Here is a 16,983-nt window from a genome sequence, read left to right on the forward strand (position 1 = left end):
ACCGTCATGTTGTGACGTAATTCTTTTGAGTTGGGAAGAAGCAGCAGAGAACAGCATTTAAATTGTAAACTAAAACGTTAAAACTTGTTAATTCATGAAATATACTTAATTTATTAGTTTATATTCGTCGTTTGTAAATAAATCCTTTATCTATTGACAATATAATTGTTAATTAAATTTATATTCAATATTATTTAAGTATTACAAATACTTAAGCATATGAAAAACTATTTAAATTTTTGGTGTAAACGTTACTGAGTTGGTAACTCTTCAATTTGATTTGAGTGTCATGCACACTGGTTTTTTTTTGCTGGCGGGAAGGGTTAAGTGATTTGTAAAAGAAGTAAATTTATTTCAATTCCCTGCCGAGGATATAACAAATTAGCTCAAAACATGGATAGATCTCTGCAACAGCTTTACACTTCAATGCCGCGAAACTCCTTGGCTGGTCGGATTCGACCTCAGGCCACCACCAGTAGACCAGCATCACCACTAATAAAAAAGGCCGGTCTCAGTCAGGGGTATGTTTTGATTTTCCAAATGTGTTTAATTAAAGTTCTAATTCTAGATTTATCTTAATCTCACAGGCGTTTTAGTCTATCGGCTCGTTCAAATCCGTCAATTATTGGAATCCGTTCCGAGTTCAATATGGTTGAGAGTTTTGGTTTTCAATTACCTGTATTAGTCAATGAAGCACTTACTTTTAATGAAAAAAATCAAAATGTTTCAGTACGCTGTGCGCCGAATGGTTGGGCTTGGGTAAGTGATTAACATAAGAAAACACTTTTTGAAAATTCAAACATAATGAAACAATTACTTACAGATTGTGCATGGTCGCCGCTTACTTATTTGGCAATATAAGGATATTAAACGCACTGGTGATAACACATCGCCGCACACACCTAAGGAATTGGTGCGTGCACAACAACGTCGAGGAACTGCTATGGCCCAATGTCGCGAATTAACTTTACCACACTGCGATATTGGTCATAAGGCTACTTTGGTTAGTGTTTTTATGGGCGATGGACAACAAATGGCATCGTGCGTAGCAGTTTCCCCTACAGGTGATGTACGCTATTGGCCATCAATTGCACATGATGGCTCATCTGTCGATGTGAGCGGAATTTTGGATGGTCAGGAATTTGATCAAATGCTTAACATGCCACACCAATTAGGTTATTTGTTAGTAACAACTACTTGCAATTTAGTGTTGTTGCAATTGCAACTGGTCAATGGTAGGCATGTGCTACAACACAAGACCATACGTCAACCCGCTGGCTTTTTAGGTGGCATAAGCAAAAAATTCTCAATTATAATGGGTATGAACAGTGGCAGTGACAAAGAGAATGTAAGAAAAAAATGTCTATGTAAGATGGTATACATATGTATATCAACAAAATAATTTGTTTTTTCTCCCCTAAAGAAATTTGTAGGTATTGCTTGTGAGGGCGGGACAAGTGGAGAATCGTTTGTAACTGTGCTGGCAGATCGTTGGTTTCAGCGCTGGCGCTTAGCAAATGGCGGCGCCGTCGAGCAGATGTTGTACGAAGATAGCGAAATTATTCGCAAAATACGCGATGAATTCCAACACAAATTCTGGAACGTGCGAGGTGCGTATTCTACACAAATTTTCACTAAATATATTTAATCTGATTTTGTTTTTCTAGATAATCTCGATATAAACTTACATCTATTGGATATGCATGTTAATAATGGTAAAATTTATGTGCTCGGCGGTGCTGTGAACACTGCACATGCTCCTCAAATTCACTACGGCGTTGGTATGTAATTTACGGCATACTAATTATTTCTTGCATTGTCATTTTAAACAAACACATTTTCTTTATAATGCTTAGCGATTATTACATCGGAAGTAGAGGCAATGAAGCTGCACAGTTTCATACCACTCAAACTAGCGCAATTTTATAATCTTGGCACCGAAAAAGATTGCCACAATTTACGTTTTATCGTAACAAATACTCATCTCTTCTTCTATACGGATAAGAATATTTATCCCTTAAACTTATCCAATCCGGCCATAGCTGAAATGGAGGCTGAGAAGATTGAATTTCATTTGCAAGATGATCGCATATTAAATGCAGCCGTCTGTGGACATCTGCCGCTATTCTTTAGCCGAAATCATGGCTTGGTGTGCGTAACACCTGGCGATTTTGACACCATAGAATTTATGAATTCCTCTTATACGTTCGGACCGAGCGGCAACACAGCAGCCGATATAAACAATGTGTCATCAATGTTGGGTATCGATCAAAGCCAATTGTATAATAACCAGATTAATGAGAGCAATTTATATATGTTTGATTTGGATCCGGATGCCATGTATAGTGAATTTAAGGATGAAGTTAGTCAGTTGAAGGCAGCATTTATCTATCGTCTCAAGCACAACAATAATATGTGTAATACGATATTGAATGAGTTGTTGCGTAATATGTCGGAAAGTCAGACAGCAAGCACGGCGGTCACCGATGCCAATCAATTGGACAGGTATGATTCTAATAATATACTAATAAAGTAAATAAGAAAAATTGTTAGCTTCGGTTGCACCGTAGCTAGAGTACAGTTGTATGGCAGCTATATAATATAGTGGTTCGTTCTGAAAAAATTCTGCGGATATCGTAGCGCTTGGAAAATAATCTATGCCAAATTTCGTGAAGATATTTTGTTAGATAAAAAGTTTTCCATACAAGAACTTAATTTTGATTGTTCAGTTTGTAGGACAGCTATGTGCAATAGTGGTTCGATATCGGCAGTTCCGACAAATGAGCAGCTTTTAGGCGAGTGTGCAAAATTTCAGAATCAATAAAATTGATGTACTATTTCCATTATGTATAGACAGACGGACGGATTTCTAAATCGACTCAGCTCGTCACGCTGCTCGTTTATATATATACTCTATAGTCTCCGACGCTTCTTTCTGGTTGTTACAAACTTCAATTTAAAATTTTTCAATTATTGCCACAACTACGATTATTTTATTCAAAACTAATTTATTCTAAAATATTTTATTCTATAACTTTATATCACAAAATAGAATCGTTATAACGATTGCGGAAGATTTGGCTGAAGATTTGCCAGCTGCCGATCCGCGCTGGGAGCAATTGTGGACGGAAGTTGGTCATAGCAACAAACACGCCTTGGGCAGCTCATCATCGTTGCAAATTCTAACGCAACTTAAGGAAAAAAGTCTAGCGCTACGACACTTTGTTGAATTTCTGCACAGCACCGGTTTATGGGAGAAGGTATGCACTATATGCATTATATTTGACAATATATTTTATATATATTGAAATAATGCTTATTGCAGCTTGATGCTGTGCCGAGTGGTGGTGGCAGCGTAGTAAAACCTACTTCCTACATTTTAGCTGACATAAGTGAGAAGCTCGTTGCCGCTATAGCTTTGAGGAACATACAAAGCAAGTTAGTATTTGCAAACATATTCAATTGCATACAATATATGGCATTTACACAAGTGCATATATATACTCACTCACACTTAACTTGCATTTTAGATATACCAAAATAGTTGACGAGGCCATAAATCGTGTCGTTTCGACTTGGCAGGAAAATCCTTATGGCAATTTGACCGCACAAGATATATTCTATGTGCGTATATGCAAGTTTCAAGAAATTTTCCAAGCACTTTCCGACCTAGCTGATAATCGCATTGAGTCACAACAACAGACCACCACATTAGCGATGCTCATAAGTGACATTAATAGCATTACCTTGCATATTATAGCCGAGATCAAAAGTAGTCGTGAGCACAACGGCACACTGTACACACTGCCACAGGAAAAAGCGAATGTGCACGAATACTTACCGTGGACCGCCATGTCGGGTGGTGTGGGCTTGCGCGACACCTTATCACATCTTATTGACATTTCAGTGCGTTATGGCGCGCATTGCACAAACGAACCAGAGCTGAAGCAACGTTTGTATAGGCAAATATACGAGATTATCGATACTATATTGGATGGCCGCAAGCATTATCTGGAAAGTGTGCATGATTCGGAAAAGTATAATGTGTTGCTGCAACAGTTCGAATCGCAACGTAGAGAATTAATCTCCATTTTGAGTAAGTAACTGTACATGTACATTTGTTATTGTAATATGTTGCTAACTGTATTGTCATGAATCGATGATATGTTTGTAGTCGATGATGAACAGTACGATTATGCAGCAAAGTTGGCCGAGAAATACCTGGACTTCCAAAGTTTAGTAATCATTTGTGATGAAACGAAAAATCAAGATCGCCTCGATGGTTATATAAAAAAGTACGAAGAATATGACTTTTCGCAATTCGCAATCAATTGGCATTTGCGACAAAATCGCCAGGGTGAACTGTTCGAACGTTTTAAGGGCAATCAAGCGGCGCTCTCTCAATTTATGCGCGACCATCCTACATTAGGCTGGATACAATTGGTGTTCAATGGTGATTTTGAGCGCGCCGCGAAGATTTTGCTGCAATTGGCGCAAAACGAAACAGAATTTGTACAAAGAAAGAAGGTAAGTGCGCGCTGGCGGTAAAATCCTTTACTAATTGGTAAATATAGATACTTATAAATATTATTTTCCCCAGTCCATGCTATCGCTGGCTAAATTAGCTGCCTTTGCTTCAACGGACTCGGACTTAGCCATACAATTGGAGAGTATTAATGCCGAATTAAACATAATCGATTATCAGGAACAATTAAGTGAAGCTTTATTGCAGAATTACGGTTACGATGTGGAGAATCCCAAAGTGCTCAAAGTGGAAGAAATGATAAATGTAATAACATTTATACATTAAACAGGCTATTTTAAGTTTGCCATAAAGTTTGTAACACCCGGAAGGAAAAATCGGATACCCTATAAATTATTGTATATAAATGATCACCGTTGCAAGCTGTGTCGATTTAGCCATGTCCGTCTGTATATATGCGAACTAGTCCCTCAGTTTTTGTGACAAAGCTGCTAAGTTGCCATATAAACTGAACGATGAAAATCATGTCTTTGTATGGAAACCTGTTTTTTTGGCGAGATATTTTTACGAAATTTGGTATGGACTACTTACTGTCCAAAGCAACGGTACAATCTTTCAAGAAATTTTTCAGTTCGGTCCAATATATTATATAGCTGCCATACAGACTGACCGATTAAAATCACGAAATATCTTCACTAAACTTGCTTTGGATTATTGTCCATGGCAACGGTATAATCTCCGAAGAAATTGTTCATATTGGATCACTATAGCATATAGCTGCCATACAAACTGACCGATCAAAGGAAAGTTTTTGCATCGAAACTTTTGTATTTGTGAAGCATAATATAGCTTCGATTCAACCGAAATTAACCTTTTTTCTTCTTCGAAATGAAAATTGTCTCTGTTTTTACACAACTCTCTTTAACTTTCTATATTTTGTCAGCTTTTCATCTCTGAAGAAAACGAAACTGTAAATGAATTCGAATTTCGTAAAGCTCTAGAGCTACTCAATTATATAGACGAACCTTATGATGTCCGTCACAAAATATGGTCGGCGGCCATTTTGCGTGATAACTGGTCCGCTTACGATGTGAACAATGCTGTCGACTATCTGCAGAATTTACTCTTTTTTAAATTAGTCGAAGTTTGCCATTTAATGGGTGAGTTAATTGCTTCCATTGTAAGTGCTTATTATATTTTCTTTGTTTTTGCGCTTCCATAGATGGCGATTGTGAGACTTTTCTGCCACCGATAGAGGATTTCCTCAACAGTCCTGAACTTGGTGATTTGGTGCACAACACATCGTTTCAATATCTTTTCAAATTAACTTATGAATATATTGCCGATGCATTTAAAAAGCCGGTTGAGACAAGCATGGAGTTGTGAACAGTGTGTTAGTGCGTAGTGGTTATAAAATAACATAAATGTCTTTTTTTGTATTGATGAATAAAATTTTTTATAAGAGAATTGAGTTTGGTAATTACTTTCCTGTACTTTTCTAATAAATCTCGCTAGTTTTTGTTATTATATACATATATATTATAAACCATGGCTGCGTGAGTGTGCAAATGGCTACAATGAGACTTCATTTATTTCGAACTTGTGCTAGCCTATTGATTTGAGTCCAACTTTTTTCGACCTAATATATTTCGATGTCCAAATATCTTCTCCAGGTTATAGCGGATTGGCATCTCCTTGTGGACTTCAGTCGATAGCGTTCCGTGTGATTGTGTTTGGAGCTCGTCTCAAAGCCAGCCTAATTTTTTTTACCATCCACAGGGGTGTTCGATACTGTTTGTTATTATATTAACTTAAAACAATTCCCTATTAGGTTGGAAAATGCTACAGAGGCGCCAGTCCTTGTTTAAATCCAAATCTAGTTCCTTTTCGGTTCTGTAAATCCGTCTGTCGATTGTTGTTGTAGCGGTTACTTATACCCAACTTAAGGTTAAATGTTATCATTGAGGTTATCGAAACGAACGATTTTGATGGCGTCGTTCCCACGACAATCGTGCCTTCGCAACCCTGATTTTTATTCTTCCAAGGTCTATTAACTTGACATCATTTCTCAAAATATTTTAGGCATGTTTTCTGTTTTTACAACAGTGAGGTTTGAGGCGCTTTGAGTATGTGGCTATGAATTGGCATGCGAAGTGCTGTTTCTCATGTACTTGGACCCGCCATTGGTTGGATTAAGTGCTGCTCGTATATAACGATAAAATGGTTAAATGATCTCTGATAATTTAAAGTTGAGAGGGGGAGAGGAGTTTATTTTATGTGATATTTTAATCTATTGCCAAAATAGATATCTGTAATATTTAGCAATGTTTTAAAGATGACTTTAGAGTAGCTTAAGCCATAAAGACTTTTAAACTTCAAATATCTGATAAAAGTATAAAAAGAGTAAGGCAAACTCTTTCGTAACTTTGTAAAAGTATCCCGTAAAATATTATATTATATATCGTCTTTCTGGACTAAGGATACTTTGCAGTACATATTTAAAAACGAGCTCGTGCCAAATATGCAGATGACGGTTAGAATTTTGAATTATAGAAAAACGATAGCAGACATCTTGGTCACTATTGTAGGGAAATCTGAATATAATTTCTGTAAGTCGATTTGTAAATGTTAGAGCTTGTATTATATTGAAAACGGTGTAACACAATTCAAGTGTGAAATGCGAATATATAATTTATATTGATAGGATTTATATAGATAAGTATTATTGAAACCTAAATAATTATCCGTGCATACAGACACATACATATATATGTATGTATATATGACTCGATGAACGTACATATGACTAGATCATTGTCGAAACTGGTTCACTTTTAGCACATAGCTTTAGAAAATACAAAATCAAAATAATATTTTACTAGTATGACGTTAAGATAAGCCCGATTTTAAATAATCAGCGCGCATCAATGAAAGAGCAAAGGCTCAATCGATGTTCACGCCTTATGTATATGTATATATTGCTACGAAAGTCTATATAAATAATGAACTAGACATTATAGGATTTTGTTGCAAACACCTTGGCGTACGGTACGCGACCTCTAGGAAAATCATTATAAAGTTTTAATTAAAAACAAAAAAAATAATAATAAAAAATGTTCGCCTTCGAAACGTTTTGACCAGTACTGTTGCCATCGAAGTCATAAAACTGTAGATCCGGGAAATTAGCTGTTTCGACGCGGCGCAAAACAAAGGAAGGAGTCTACTTGGTGACTGCTTGCTAACCATCTTAGTATCATATAAGAACTAGTTGCATGCTGAATATGTTTTGATATGTTAAGCTTATATCAATAAGAGTTTAACCTACTATAGTAGTTAGACTGTAATGGGTCAAGGGCTACATGTGGCTCGGAGGCAACTCAAGCTTTTGCACTTCATGGTGACTTCTATAATGTCATTCACAGAAAGAGAATTCGGAAAGTTATCAGCAGCCTCTCTTTATGAATAATCTTAAGTGTCTGCCGATAGTATATCTCATCTCTTATATTGTTTTTGAGGCTGAAGACGTCGTTCGTAGAGTCAAAAAATAAGACGATCTCAATGTGTAGGAGGTTTAGAGCGAAATGCTTCTTAATAGCCATGTACTGTCTGTAATTACTTCATTTGTGCTACATAAGTCCCCGTCGACCATATCGATGTTGCGACTACCTTGTATGATGTCAATAACGTATTCATATCTTTCCTCATAAGCTCCTGGCATCGTGGCTGTATACGGAGTAAAGTAGTTCAATTCTACTCATGACAATTTCATGATTGTGCATTGTTGATATTTTGGTTGCCTTCATTTTGTAGAGGAGAGTATTCGAATGTTTGAAGAAGAGAAGGAGAGCAGGTAATTCAAGTGTCCGGGGCCACAATTGGGGATTGGGAGTGTTTGGAATTGTAAAAAATTATTAAAAGTAGTGGAGAGAGAACACTATCCTGTGGAACATCCTGTTTAATTACCTACTGATGATTACTTAAATATTTAGTCCACCTTTAAGTCATCTCTAGTTCACTATAGGTGCTTTCGTTTCTCCTCACTGACTCGGTAATATGTTAATGCCGCTAATATCTCGGATCTGTCGAAAAGGTTTGAGCAGTCATGTTATAGTTTGAAAGACAACATTAAAGCGTACAAGTAATAGTGATTAGCGCATTAAAGCCGAACTTTATCCAAACTAGTACGTTTACCTGCAGGGTATGTACAAATAGATGTATATATTTTGATTTGTACATATAACTCGTGTGTGCAATTAGATTTTTTTGCATCTCCGTCTGTAAGCGCCATGTAGTTTTGAAGCCTTACAAGTGCCGATGCACAGGCAATTGCAACTTTAAGCCCAACTTCTCCGATTTAGTAGTAAAGTTGCCCCGAATGTGGCAAGTGCGGTGTTGTGTGGAGGTCGTCAGCAATAGAAAGTGTGGACTTAATGAAATATTAGTTAGCTAGGCACTTAGCCAGTGAATGGTTCGACTAAGTATTGTTCCGATTTATTGGTTTTTTTTTAAATAATTGTGAAAACGGTGAAAATTGAAATATATTTCGATTAAATATTTCTGTTTTTTTTTGAAAGAAAGCTGTTGTATAATTGATGTATCGATATGGCGGAAGAAACCACACCATTAACCACTGGAATGTTGCCGCCCATGGGTCCGGCGTACGTTTTCCCAGGCGGCGTGTCACCACGTTCGCGTCGTAATCGCAAAATGCAACAATTTCAATGCTGTCTCGGCATCACTGTTGTGTGAGTGATGGAATTTGAAACTGAACTAAATACGTTACTTGTAGAGGTCTATTCGGTAATCACGAACCTGTATTTAGTTAATACCTTTCTGTTATAAATTTATTCCGCTTCGCCCGTAACCGTTATAGGGTTGTATGCTAAACTGTAACTGCCTAACTGATTTAATTAAATAAGAATCTTTTGGAACTACTGATATAACGTCGGAAATTTTGTGAAATCTGGTTACTTTCTTTTCTTCTTTTTTAGCTATAAATAGCAAACCCTACATACATATACATATATGATACCGTAATAGTTGAGCTTGTGTTTTTGGTATCGCTTGGAGAGTATTTTTGAAAACGCTGCAAAAATGTGTCTGTTCTTTCAATTCGACTTAAAACCGTTAATCTAGTATACTAAGTCCGAGATCTTAAAATTGACCGAATGCAATAAATGATTAAAGTCACCCACGTATGTGCGTAAACAATTGGGAGTTTATTATTCCCTTTGATTTAATTTAGATGGGGCCTTTTAGGTGACTGACCGTATGTGCTGTTTAAATATTATGCTCTATTGTAGGGCTTCTTATTTATGCAAGCACAATAATAACATTTCGTTTTCGATATTTTCTTATAGACTCATTGTTCTGGCCGCTTTAATTGCTGCATTTGTGCTGGTTGAAGAGCCGGAGGAGCCGCCGACTCCCATACTACTTGCGGCGGCTGCTATAAACGAAACAAGTCCGGCGAATAGCAGTGCAAATGCAAGCGCCGCACTAGAAGCCGCAAGAACACCGCTGGCTGACGAACCCAACGCCGAATGGGCATTAAAGCGAGCACTTATAAACCGCACGCAAAGCAGAGAAGCGGTTAATGCAGGCATAAAAGCGTTAGGTGACCGCGAAATATTAGAGGAAAGCCAGCAATTGACGCCCATATACAGTCCCGCCTTCCGGCATTACCGCTCGCTCAGCAGCGGTCCGGAGGCACGGAAATTGGCACGACGCGGCTATGTGGAAAATCATGCGACTACGCATATTGCACAACTGTTGAACTATACGAAGCCGAATGGGCGCAATAACATTGGCAATGGACCGATAATTGAGCTGCCCGATCCGACAATGAACTTTACATGCGATTTCAATGCCCGTTATCGTACTGCTAGTGGCGTGTGCAACAATAAGGCACATCCGCGTTTGTACGGTGCAGCCATGATACCCTATAGACGCATGGTGGCGCCCGATTATGCGGACGGTATTTCTGTGCCGCGTGCCAGTCATGCTAGTGATGGTACTCAATTGCCACCGGCTCGTAAAGTTTCTTTGGATATACACCGTGCTTCTTATGATACCGATGCCAATTTTACTGTTATGTTGGCAGTTTTCGGGCAGTTTCTTGATCACGATATAACAGCAACTTCTCTTTCTTCTTTACCGGAAGGTGAATCGATCGACTGTTGTGCCTTAACCACATCGGAGATGCATCCGGAGTGTTACCCAGTGCCGATATTGCCGGATGATCCATATTATCAGCGTTACAACGTGACTTGTTTAAATTTTGTACGTTCTGCACCCGCGCCGACCGGACATTTCGGTCCACGTCAACAACTAAACCAAGGTACCGCTTTTATTGATGGTTCTGTGGTATATGGATGTACAGAGCAACGGCAACGGCATTTGCGTACCATGTCGAACGGTACAATGCGTATGTATATTACTGGCGATGGACGGCAATTGTTGCCGTTATCGACCAATCTAGAAGACGGCTGTAATCGCTTGGAAATGGCAACGGCAGGAAAATATTGCTTTGAATCAGGCGATGATCGTGCTAATGAAAATTTGCTGCTGACATCGATGCATCTGCTGTGGGCGCGTCATCACAACTTTTTGGCACGAGGCTTGCAGTCGGTTAATCCGCATTGGGATGATGAGAGAGTCTTTCAGGAATCGCGAAAGATTTTAAGCGCCAAAATGGCACACATTACATACAATGAGTTCCTGCCGATTCTAGTTGGCGAAAAATTGGCTAAGAAAAAGGGTTTGCTACCAAGTACAGACGATTTGGGTGCGCCCGACACCTACGAAAGAAATGTGGATCCCAGCATAGCGAATTGCTTTGCTGGTGCAGCTTTCCGATTTGCACATACATTGCTGCCGGTGAGTTCTGCTCCTAGCTTCTGTTTATTATTTATCTAAATATGAATGTGTGCCTTGCAGGGAGTACTCAATGCTACACGTGACAATAGCGTGCCAGAATCTATCGAACTGCATACGATGCTCTTCAATCCGTTTTCTCTCTGGTCGGAGCACGGTATCGATCGTGCGCTCTTAACCGCCAGCAATACGGCTGTTCTGCGTGTTGATCGTTTCTTTTCCTACGAGGTGACACAAAAGATATTTGAAGGACGCCCTGAAGAAGATATGAAACCCCTTTGTGGACTCGATCTTGTTTCACTGAATATACAGCGTGGTCGTGATCATGGTCTGCCAGCGTATCCAGTATTTCGAAAACACTGTAACCTACCACCTACAGATACGTGGGAAGAAATGGCGAACGCCATTGATGCAAATACCTTGCAGTCAATCAGACAAATCTACAGGTATGCAACCGAAAAAATCGCAATAAAGTAAGAGGAAGAAAGGATTACATTAATTTATAGTTCGCCACATGATGTCGATGTTTACACGGGCGCACTGAGCGAGCCTCCATTGGATGGCGCTATATTTGGACCATTGCTGACGTGTTTGGTATCAGATCAATTTGTGCGACTAAAGAGGGGTGATTCTCATTGGTACGAAAGGAAGATAGGACCACAACGTTTTACGAAAGGTAGTTTTTATGAGATCGCTAACAATTTCCTACAATCCTTGTTGCCCAAATACATATTATCCAATTTTTGTTTTATAATCAGTGCTCCTATTTTCACTTTACTAGTTTCACTGTTTCAAGTTTTGATTGACTTAGTTTTCAAAGCTAACCATTTTCATATAAGAAAGCGAATGCAATCTATTGTTACCTTGCGGAGGTGCTGATTTGAAACACTTATGACTCTAGTTATATGATAATGTTATAATGTCCAGATATTATTGAAAGTTTTTTTTTTCGATACCTGATAGAATTTATACAACTTTTATAGGTTTTCGACAATATCTGCCTACCGAATGTTAATTAGAAATTAATGTATTTTATAAGTTTAGCTATTGTCTCCATAGATACTTGAACCCCTAACAGTTTGTATAATAAATCAAAGTCCTTATTTTCATTGGCAGCAATTAAAATACCTACTATGTACATGACCCTGCAATATTTATGAACTTGTCGTTAATGATCTCTGGTTTTATCTATATTTTGATTAATATCGGTTTCTAAATTTGTTGGAATTGATTAAAAATGTTGCTCGATGTAAAGTGGCTAATCTATATTTAACAAGAGGCAGCACTATACTTGCTTTCACTACTTTATTCTATATATAAAAGGTATAAATTATGGTGCGCTTGTGTGATTTTTTTCTGTCTCAAAATCTATAAAGAACTCTTCAAATGGAATCAAGCGTCCACAGAGTTGGCAAGTGATCTATGTTTGCAATTATATCATGCTTGGAACACATAATTCGATTATATAAAAAAATCACTTCATTAATATTAAGTGCATAATTCCGTTATTTTCAGCGCAATTGCGTCAGATCTACAGTGTCACTTTGGCGAAGATCATTTGCCAGAATTCGGATGCTGTGCAACAGGTGCGGAAATACGTAATGAAACAACGTAAGGATAGTTCTAACGGCTACGTGAATTGTAGCGAAATAGAGCAATTCGACTTCAACGCATGGGCCACATCGCCACGCCCAGTCAAGTTGCATAGCGTCGCGGTGAGTGATGCAAAAAGTTTGATTCGTATAATTCACGAAAATAGCAACAGCACAGCGGCGCCAATGCCGAAGAAGCTTATGAAACCGAGCAACGAGTGAAAATGCAAATATGTATATCTTTAATAAATTTTTTAATGTTATTTTGCATTTAACTAATTAATTAATATATTTTTCATGTAAGATTTTGTATTTAAAATAACTATTTGTACTTAGACTTTTTTTAGAAATAAAATAAATCATACATTAGTACGCATTCATTATACTATATTTATATATATTTAAAAGGTAAAATGTACTGTTTACGATTATAAACATAGATATACTTACATATTATATATGTTGTAATTGTCTGTAATCGATTGCGGTACTTCAAAGCTAATGTGATGAAAATGAGTTATTATTGATAAGACCATTGATTCAATATTTACTTAACCCTTACATTCAGACTACAACCTAGTCTGTATTCGATTAAAACTTACCACTAACACATATGTATGCTAACATTTCTAACCTTATTGGTGAACAACTAAGAAGAGGTTTTATTCCAGCAATTAATGTCAACATTACCATAGCTACCCAGTAGGAATTGAATGTGGTACTACTTACTCAGACGCGACCACGATGCATTAAGTCCCCCAGCACATCTTTTCAAATCTACCCTTCTGGGAGTCCTTTGCCAGTGGTTCAAATAACTCGTCGAAATAACTTCTTTTTTTTTTACTTACATCAACAACTAACAGTTTTACCTTTCTGCAATAAAAATTCTTTACTGTCGCCCTACAAAAATACGACAATAGAGAAATTATTGAACATTTGGTAAGTGTGCAAAAATAATTTGTTATTATTCCTGCGCTCCATTCCCCTTGATAGCGCTTCTCCATTAAGGAAATATCGTGATGAAAGCTCTCGCTTTGTTCGTCACTCACAGCACCCAATTTGTTGGGAAGAATTCCAGATGAGAGGTCTATTATATTTTTTTAAGAACATATTGCACCCTAAAGTTTTATATGACATTAAAAGTAATTTATTAAGTCTTTGTAATTTTCCGATTTATGGTTTTTTGGACAACGTTCACAAAACATTTCCAGGCGAGTTTTTCCTAATCATTCAGTTTTTCTTCAAAGTTCTAGTTATTAAGTTCTATATATATATTATAAAGTTAAGTTAGCCGTATTTGTGGACCTACAAATGGGGAAATTCTTTTTCAGATATATAAATCCACTGCCATCTCTAGGCATAGCTTTTAAAAAAAATTTTATCGTTAGAATACTTTCGTGGCATGTTTACGATGTAACCAACGTATATGTATATGATGTAAGTTAGATGAATGCAATAGTTATACCGTCGTATAAATGAAGTTCTTTAAAAAAAGACACGTATATGATGTCACAAAAAATTGGACGTAGTAATTGAAACAATATTCTTAACAAAGTGTATGATAAAAATTGTATTTACCAGTGATATATTTATGTCTACAATATTATTGTGCAATATTATACATAGTCTGCTATTCGGTAGCGATTCAAATACTAATAATTTGGAATAGTAAAGGTCTATGACCGGTTTGACCTTCTCCAGATAGATGTGGATCACACCTTGTGAAACCAGAAAACGATAATTATCATCTTTTCTATCGATAGGGCAGTCCTCACCTTCCTTGGAGCACTTTCGCTGGGTGAATTTTGTTTATTTTTTAGTCGATGTCTGTCCCAGTTGGTCTTTGATTTTTCTAAAACACACCTACTCCCACATGTGATCAAAACAAAAGTACGAACCGATAATCCAATACATTGTATTATGATATATTTTCTGACTTGATATTTTTATAAAAAGTGCTTTCAAAGTTTATAGAATACCAAAAATTGTAATGTATAAAATGTTTGAACTAAGCAATTCAAAATTTGAGCTGACGTTAACCATAATATTCTATTCATCTTTCAGAAAAGCTACCTTTCCACACCCTAATAATGATTTCACTGTTAATTAGGTGTAAAAATAGGTATGCGACTTTGATAAGTTATGACAAACACTTTTCAAATTAAACATGAATAATCATAAAGCAGAAAACTTCGCATCTCAGTTCCAAATTAGAAGTTTACACTAAAATCTTCCGTTTTACTTCTTTCTTTAGTATTATAAGTCGGCTTCGTTTTTCAGCTTTAAATCCTCTGCAGAGTTGCAGCTGCCATCGTACTCGTATTAGTTGGTGTTGTTGCACTTGCGATCGAGATGACACATTGTTTATTACGTTCCATGTAGGCAAGCGTACAGCCGGTGAATAAAATCAACCAAAACACCAAGCAGAATGTGCAGAAGAGTGTACGCCGCAGTTTTTGCCACCATGGATCGTCGATAAAGGGCAGCAGTTCTTCCAGACTTAGGCTAGCGGAGAAGCTGCAAGGGAAAGTGTATCTTTTTAATGCAGGAAAATAAAATATTATACCTAAATTCATTTCAAACTCACTCATCCTCCGCTAATATCGATGCATAATCGTTATATAGCGGTTTCTCCAGAACGTCGATGTAATGCGAATGCGATTTCGATTTGTGTTTCGGATAATGTCCATTGTTGTAACTGTTAGATTTGAGTTGTTCTTTGCTCAAGAGTGCGGTGCTTTCGGTATCTAGCGGCATTTTTTAAGCTTTCAATTATCTTTGTTTACAGAAAATATGTATGTTATGTGTATAAATCGACGTTATTCTGTACTATTAATGTTGATGTAAATTTAACTCTGCTTAATTTTGATAGTGCGTCGACAAGATTTCGTTGTATCTCCACAACGACTCAACTTAAACTGCAATGCTTGCAGAAGAATCAACATTTCACGGTATAAATTTTATAAATTAAAGTAAGAAATATGCGTATGAAGTATAAATACATATACACAGTGGTGTCGCTCTAAATTGGTTCGATAGAAATATTTTATTTTATTAAAATTAAAGTATGAAAAAAATATGCATTGACAAAAAAAAAATAGAAATGTTGTTATAGAGATGTAATCAAAAATATATTCGATATGCTCTCGACAATTTATAAATAAGATTTTGGATGTCTGAAACTAATTGTACTTCAGTTGCTTACGCTTTCCCATATTTTTCTGTTTTGTCCCTCAGCGATATTTTCTTGTTCTTCGACCATATGGGAATGGATAGCGTTTGATTAATTAAGACCAATTTTAAAGCAATAAACAGATCCTATAGCAAAATAGTATCGAAAAGTTGGAAGATCGCTGTAATTGGAGTATCGTCCTCGAACTGATATCTGGTCTTAATTAATTATATGAATAACCTTGAATGTATTGTTTTTAAAACAATAAGTATGTATTCTTCAACCTGCCGGTATAATAATTTACGTTGCTTCACTCAAATATTGTAATATATTTTAGTACACTTTAAATGAAGAAGTTTTTCCTGTCATTATCTCTAACTGAAATATATAGCATATGCGTCTCTAAAATATTTATGATAAGTCTAATTTAACGACAATTCTCAAAATTCTATATAATTCAATTATTTTGAATTTTCTATATATATATTTGCTTCAGGGTACACAATATTTTTGCGACCACTGTATGCACAAATAACTGCATAGTATTTTTAAATACTATACTTTTTTCCTCATTGTCATTTGTTAGTCATTGTTATTACAATAAACTTTTTGTTGCTCAATAATTAGGTAGGTATTTTGGTATCAGTTTGATTACTGTACACAATATTATCTCTTATTACTATAAATTCTCTAATGTGCGTAAAGTATTTTACACACAGATATACTTGTATATACATATATTGTATATGTACATATACATATTATATGTTATATTTAAAAGCTGTGAAATAGAAATTTGAAAAGCAATGCATGCAATTAGTAACGATAACATAGTAAAAACGATTTCTTAGATGAGCAGC

General features: G+C 36.5%; 3 protein-coding genes across 3 annotated transcripts; 2 read left to right on the forward strand and 1 right to left on the reverse strand.

Moving 5' to 3' along the window:
* Positions 1-282: 282 nt before the first annotated feature.
* Positions 283-5,950, forward strand: Nup133 (nuclear pore complex protein Nup133). Its single transcript, XM_014232518.3, has 13 exons — positions 283-521; positions 588-759; positions 824-1,348; positions 1,424-1,610; positions 1,668-1,781; positions 1,857-2,505; positions 3,053-3,260; positions 3,326-3,438; positions 3,531-4,096; positions 4,175-4,527; positions 4,601-4,789; positions 5,427-5,643; positions 5,706-5,950. Exons 1-13 carry the CDS (start codon positions 394-396, stop codon positions 5,867-5,869), a joined length of 3,585 nt encoding a protein of 1,194 aa, XP_014087993.2. The 5' UTR covers positions 283-393; the 3' UTR covers positions 5,870-5,950.
* Positions 5,951-8,833: 2,883 nt separating this feature from the next.
* cd (peroxidasin homolog cardinal) lies at positions 8,834-13,331 on the forward strand. Its single transcript, XM_014232480.3, has 5 exons — positions 8,834-9,228; positions 9,844-11,362; positions 11,423-11,805; positions 11,866-12,035; positions 12,875-13,331. The coding sequence occupies exons 1-5, from the start codon at positions 9,086-9,088 to the stop codon at positions 13,171-13,173; spliced, it is 2,514 nt and encodes an 837-aa protein (XP_014087955.2). The 5' UTR covers positions 8,834-9,085; the 3' UTR covers positions 13,174-13,331.
* A 1,524-nt stretch (positions 13,332-14,855) lies between these two features.
* On the reverse strand, positions 14,856-15,883 carry LOC106616033 (uncharacterized). The gene is made up of 2 exons (XM_014232482.3): positions 15,539-15,883; positions 14,856-15,468 (listed from the first exon to the last, which is right to left on the reverse strand). Exons 1-2 carry the CDS (start codon positions 15,706-15,708, stop codon positions 15,234-15,236), a joined length of 405 nt encoding a protein of 134 aa, XP_014087957.2. The 5' UTR covers positions 15,709-15,883; the 3' UTR covers positions 14,856-15,233.
* Positions 15,884-16,983: the final 1,100 nt, after the last annotated feature.

This window comes from Bactrocera oleae, chromosome 2 (assembly GCF_042242935.1).
Source record: "Bactrocera oleae isolate idBacOlea1 chromosome 2, idBacOlea1, whole genome shotgun sequence".
Taxonomy (NCBI): domain Eukaryota; kingdom Metazoa; phylum Arthropoda; class Insecta; order Diptera; family Tephritidae; genus Bactrocera; species Bactrocera oleae.

What these genes read in the sequence shown, in the direction of transcription:
- LOC106616033 (XM_014232482.3), bottom strand. Translation starts at nt 15,708, where the DNA reads ATGCCGCTAGATACCGAAAGCACCGCACTCTTGAGCAAAGAACAACTC. An exon ending in TCGATATTAGCGGAGGATGA is followed by an intron (nt 15,469 to 15,538) that starts GTGAGTTTGAAA and finishes TTTCCCTTGCAG; the next exon opens with CTTCTCCGCTAGCCTAAGTC.
- cd (XM_014232480.3), top strand. Translation starts at nt 9,086, where the DNA reads ATGGCGGAAGAAACCACACCATTAACCACTGGAATGTTGCCGCCCATG. An exon ending in TTGCACATACATTGCTGCCG is followed by an intron (nt 11,363 to 11,422) that starts GTGAGTTCTGCT and finishes TGTGCCTTGCAG; the next exon opens with GGAGTACTCAATGCTACACG. An exon ending in ACCACAACGTTTTACGAAAG is followed by an intron (nt 12,036 to 12,874) that starts GTAGTTTTTATG and finishes CGTTATTTTCAG; the next exon opens with CGCAATTGCGTCAGATCTAC.
- Nup133 (XM_014232518.3), top strand. Translation starts at nt 394, where the DNA reads ATGGATAGATCTCTGCAACAGCTTTACACTTCAATGCCGCGAAACTCC. An exon ending in TCAAATTCACTACGGCGTTG is followed by an intron (nt 1,782 to 1,856) that starts GTATGTAATTTA and finishes TATAATGCTTAG; the next exon opens with CGATTATTACATCGGAAGTA. An exon ending in AGAATTAATCTCCATTTTGA is followed by an intron (nt 4,097 to 4,174) that starts GTAAGTAACTGT and finishes ATATGTTTGTAG; the next exon opens with TCGATGATGAACAGTACGAT.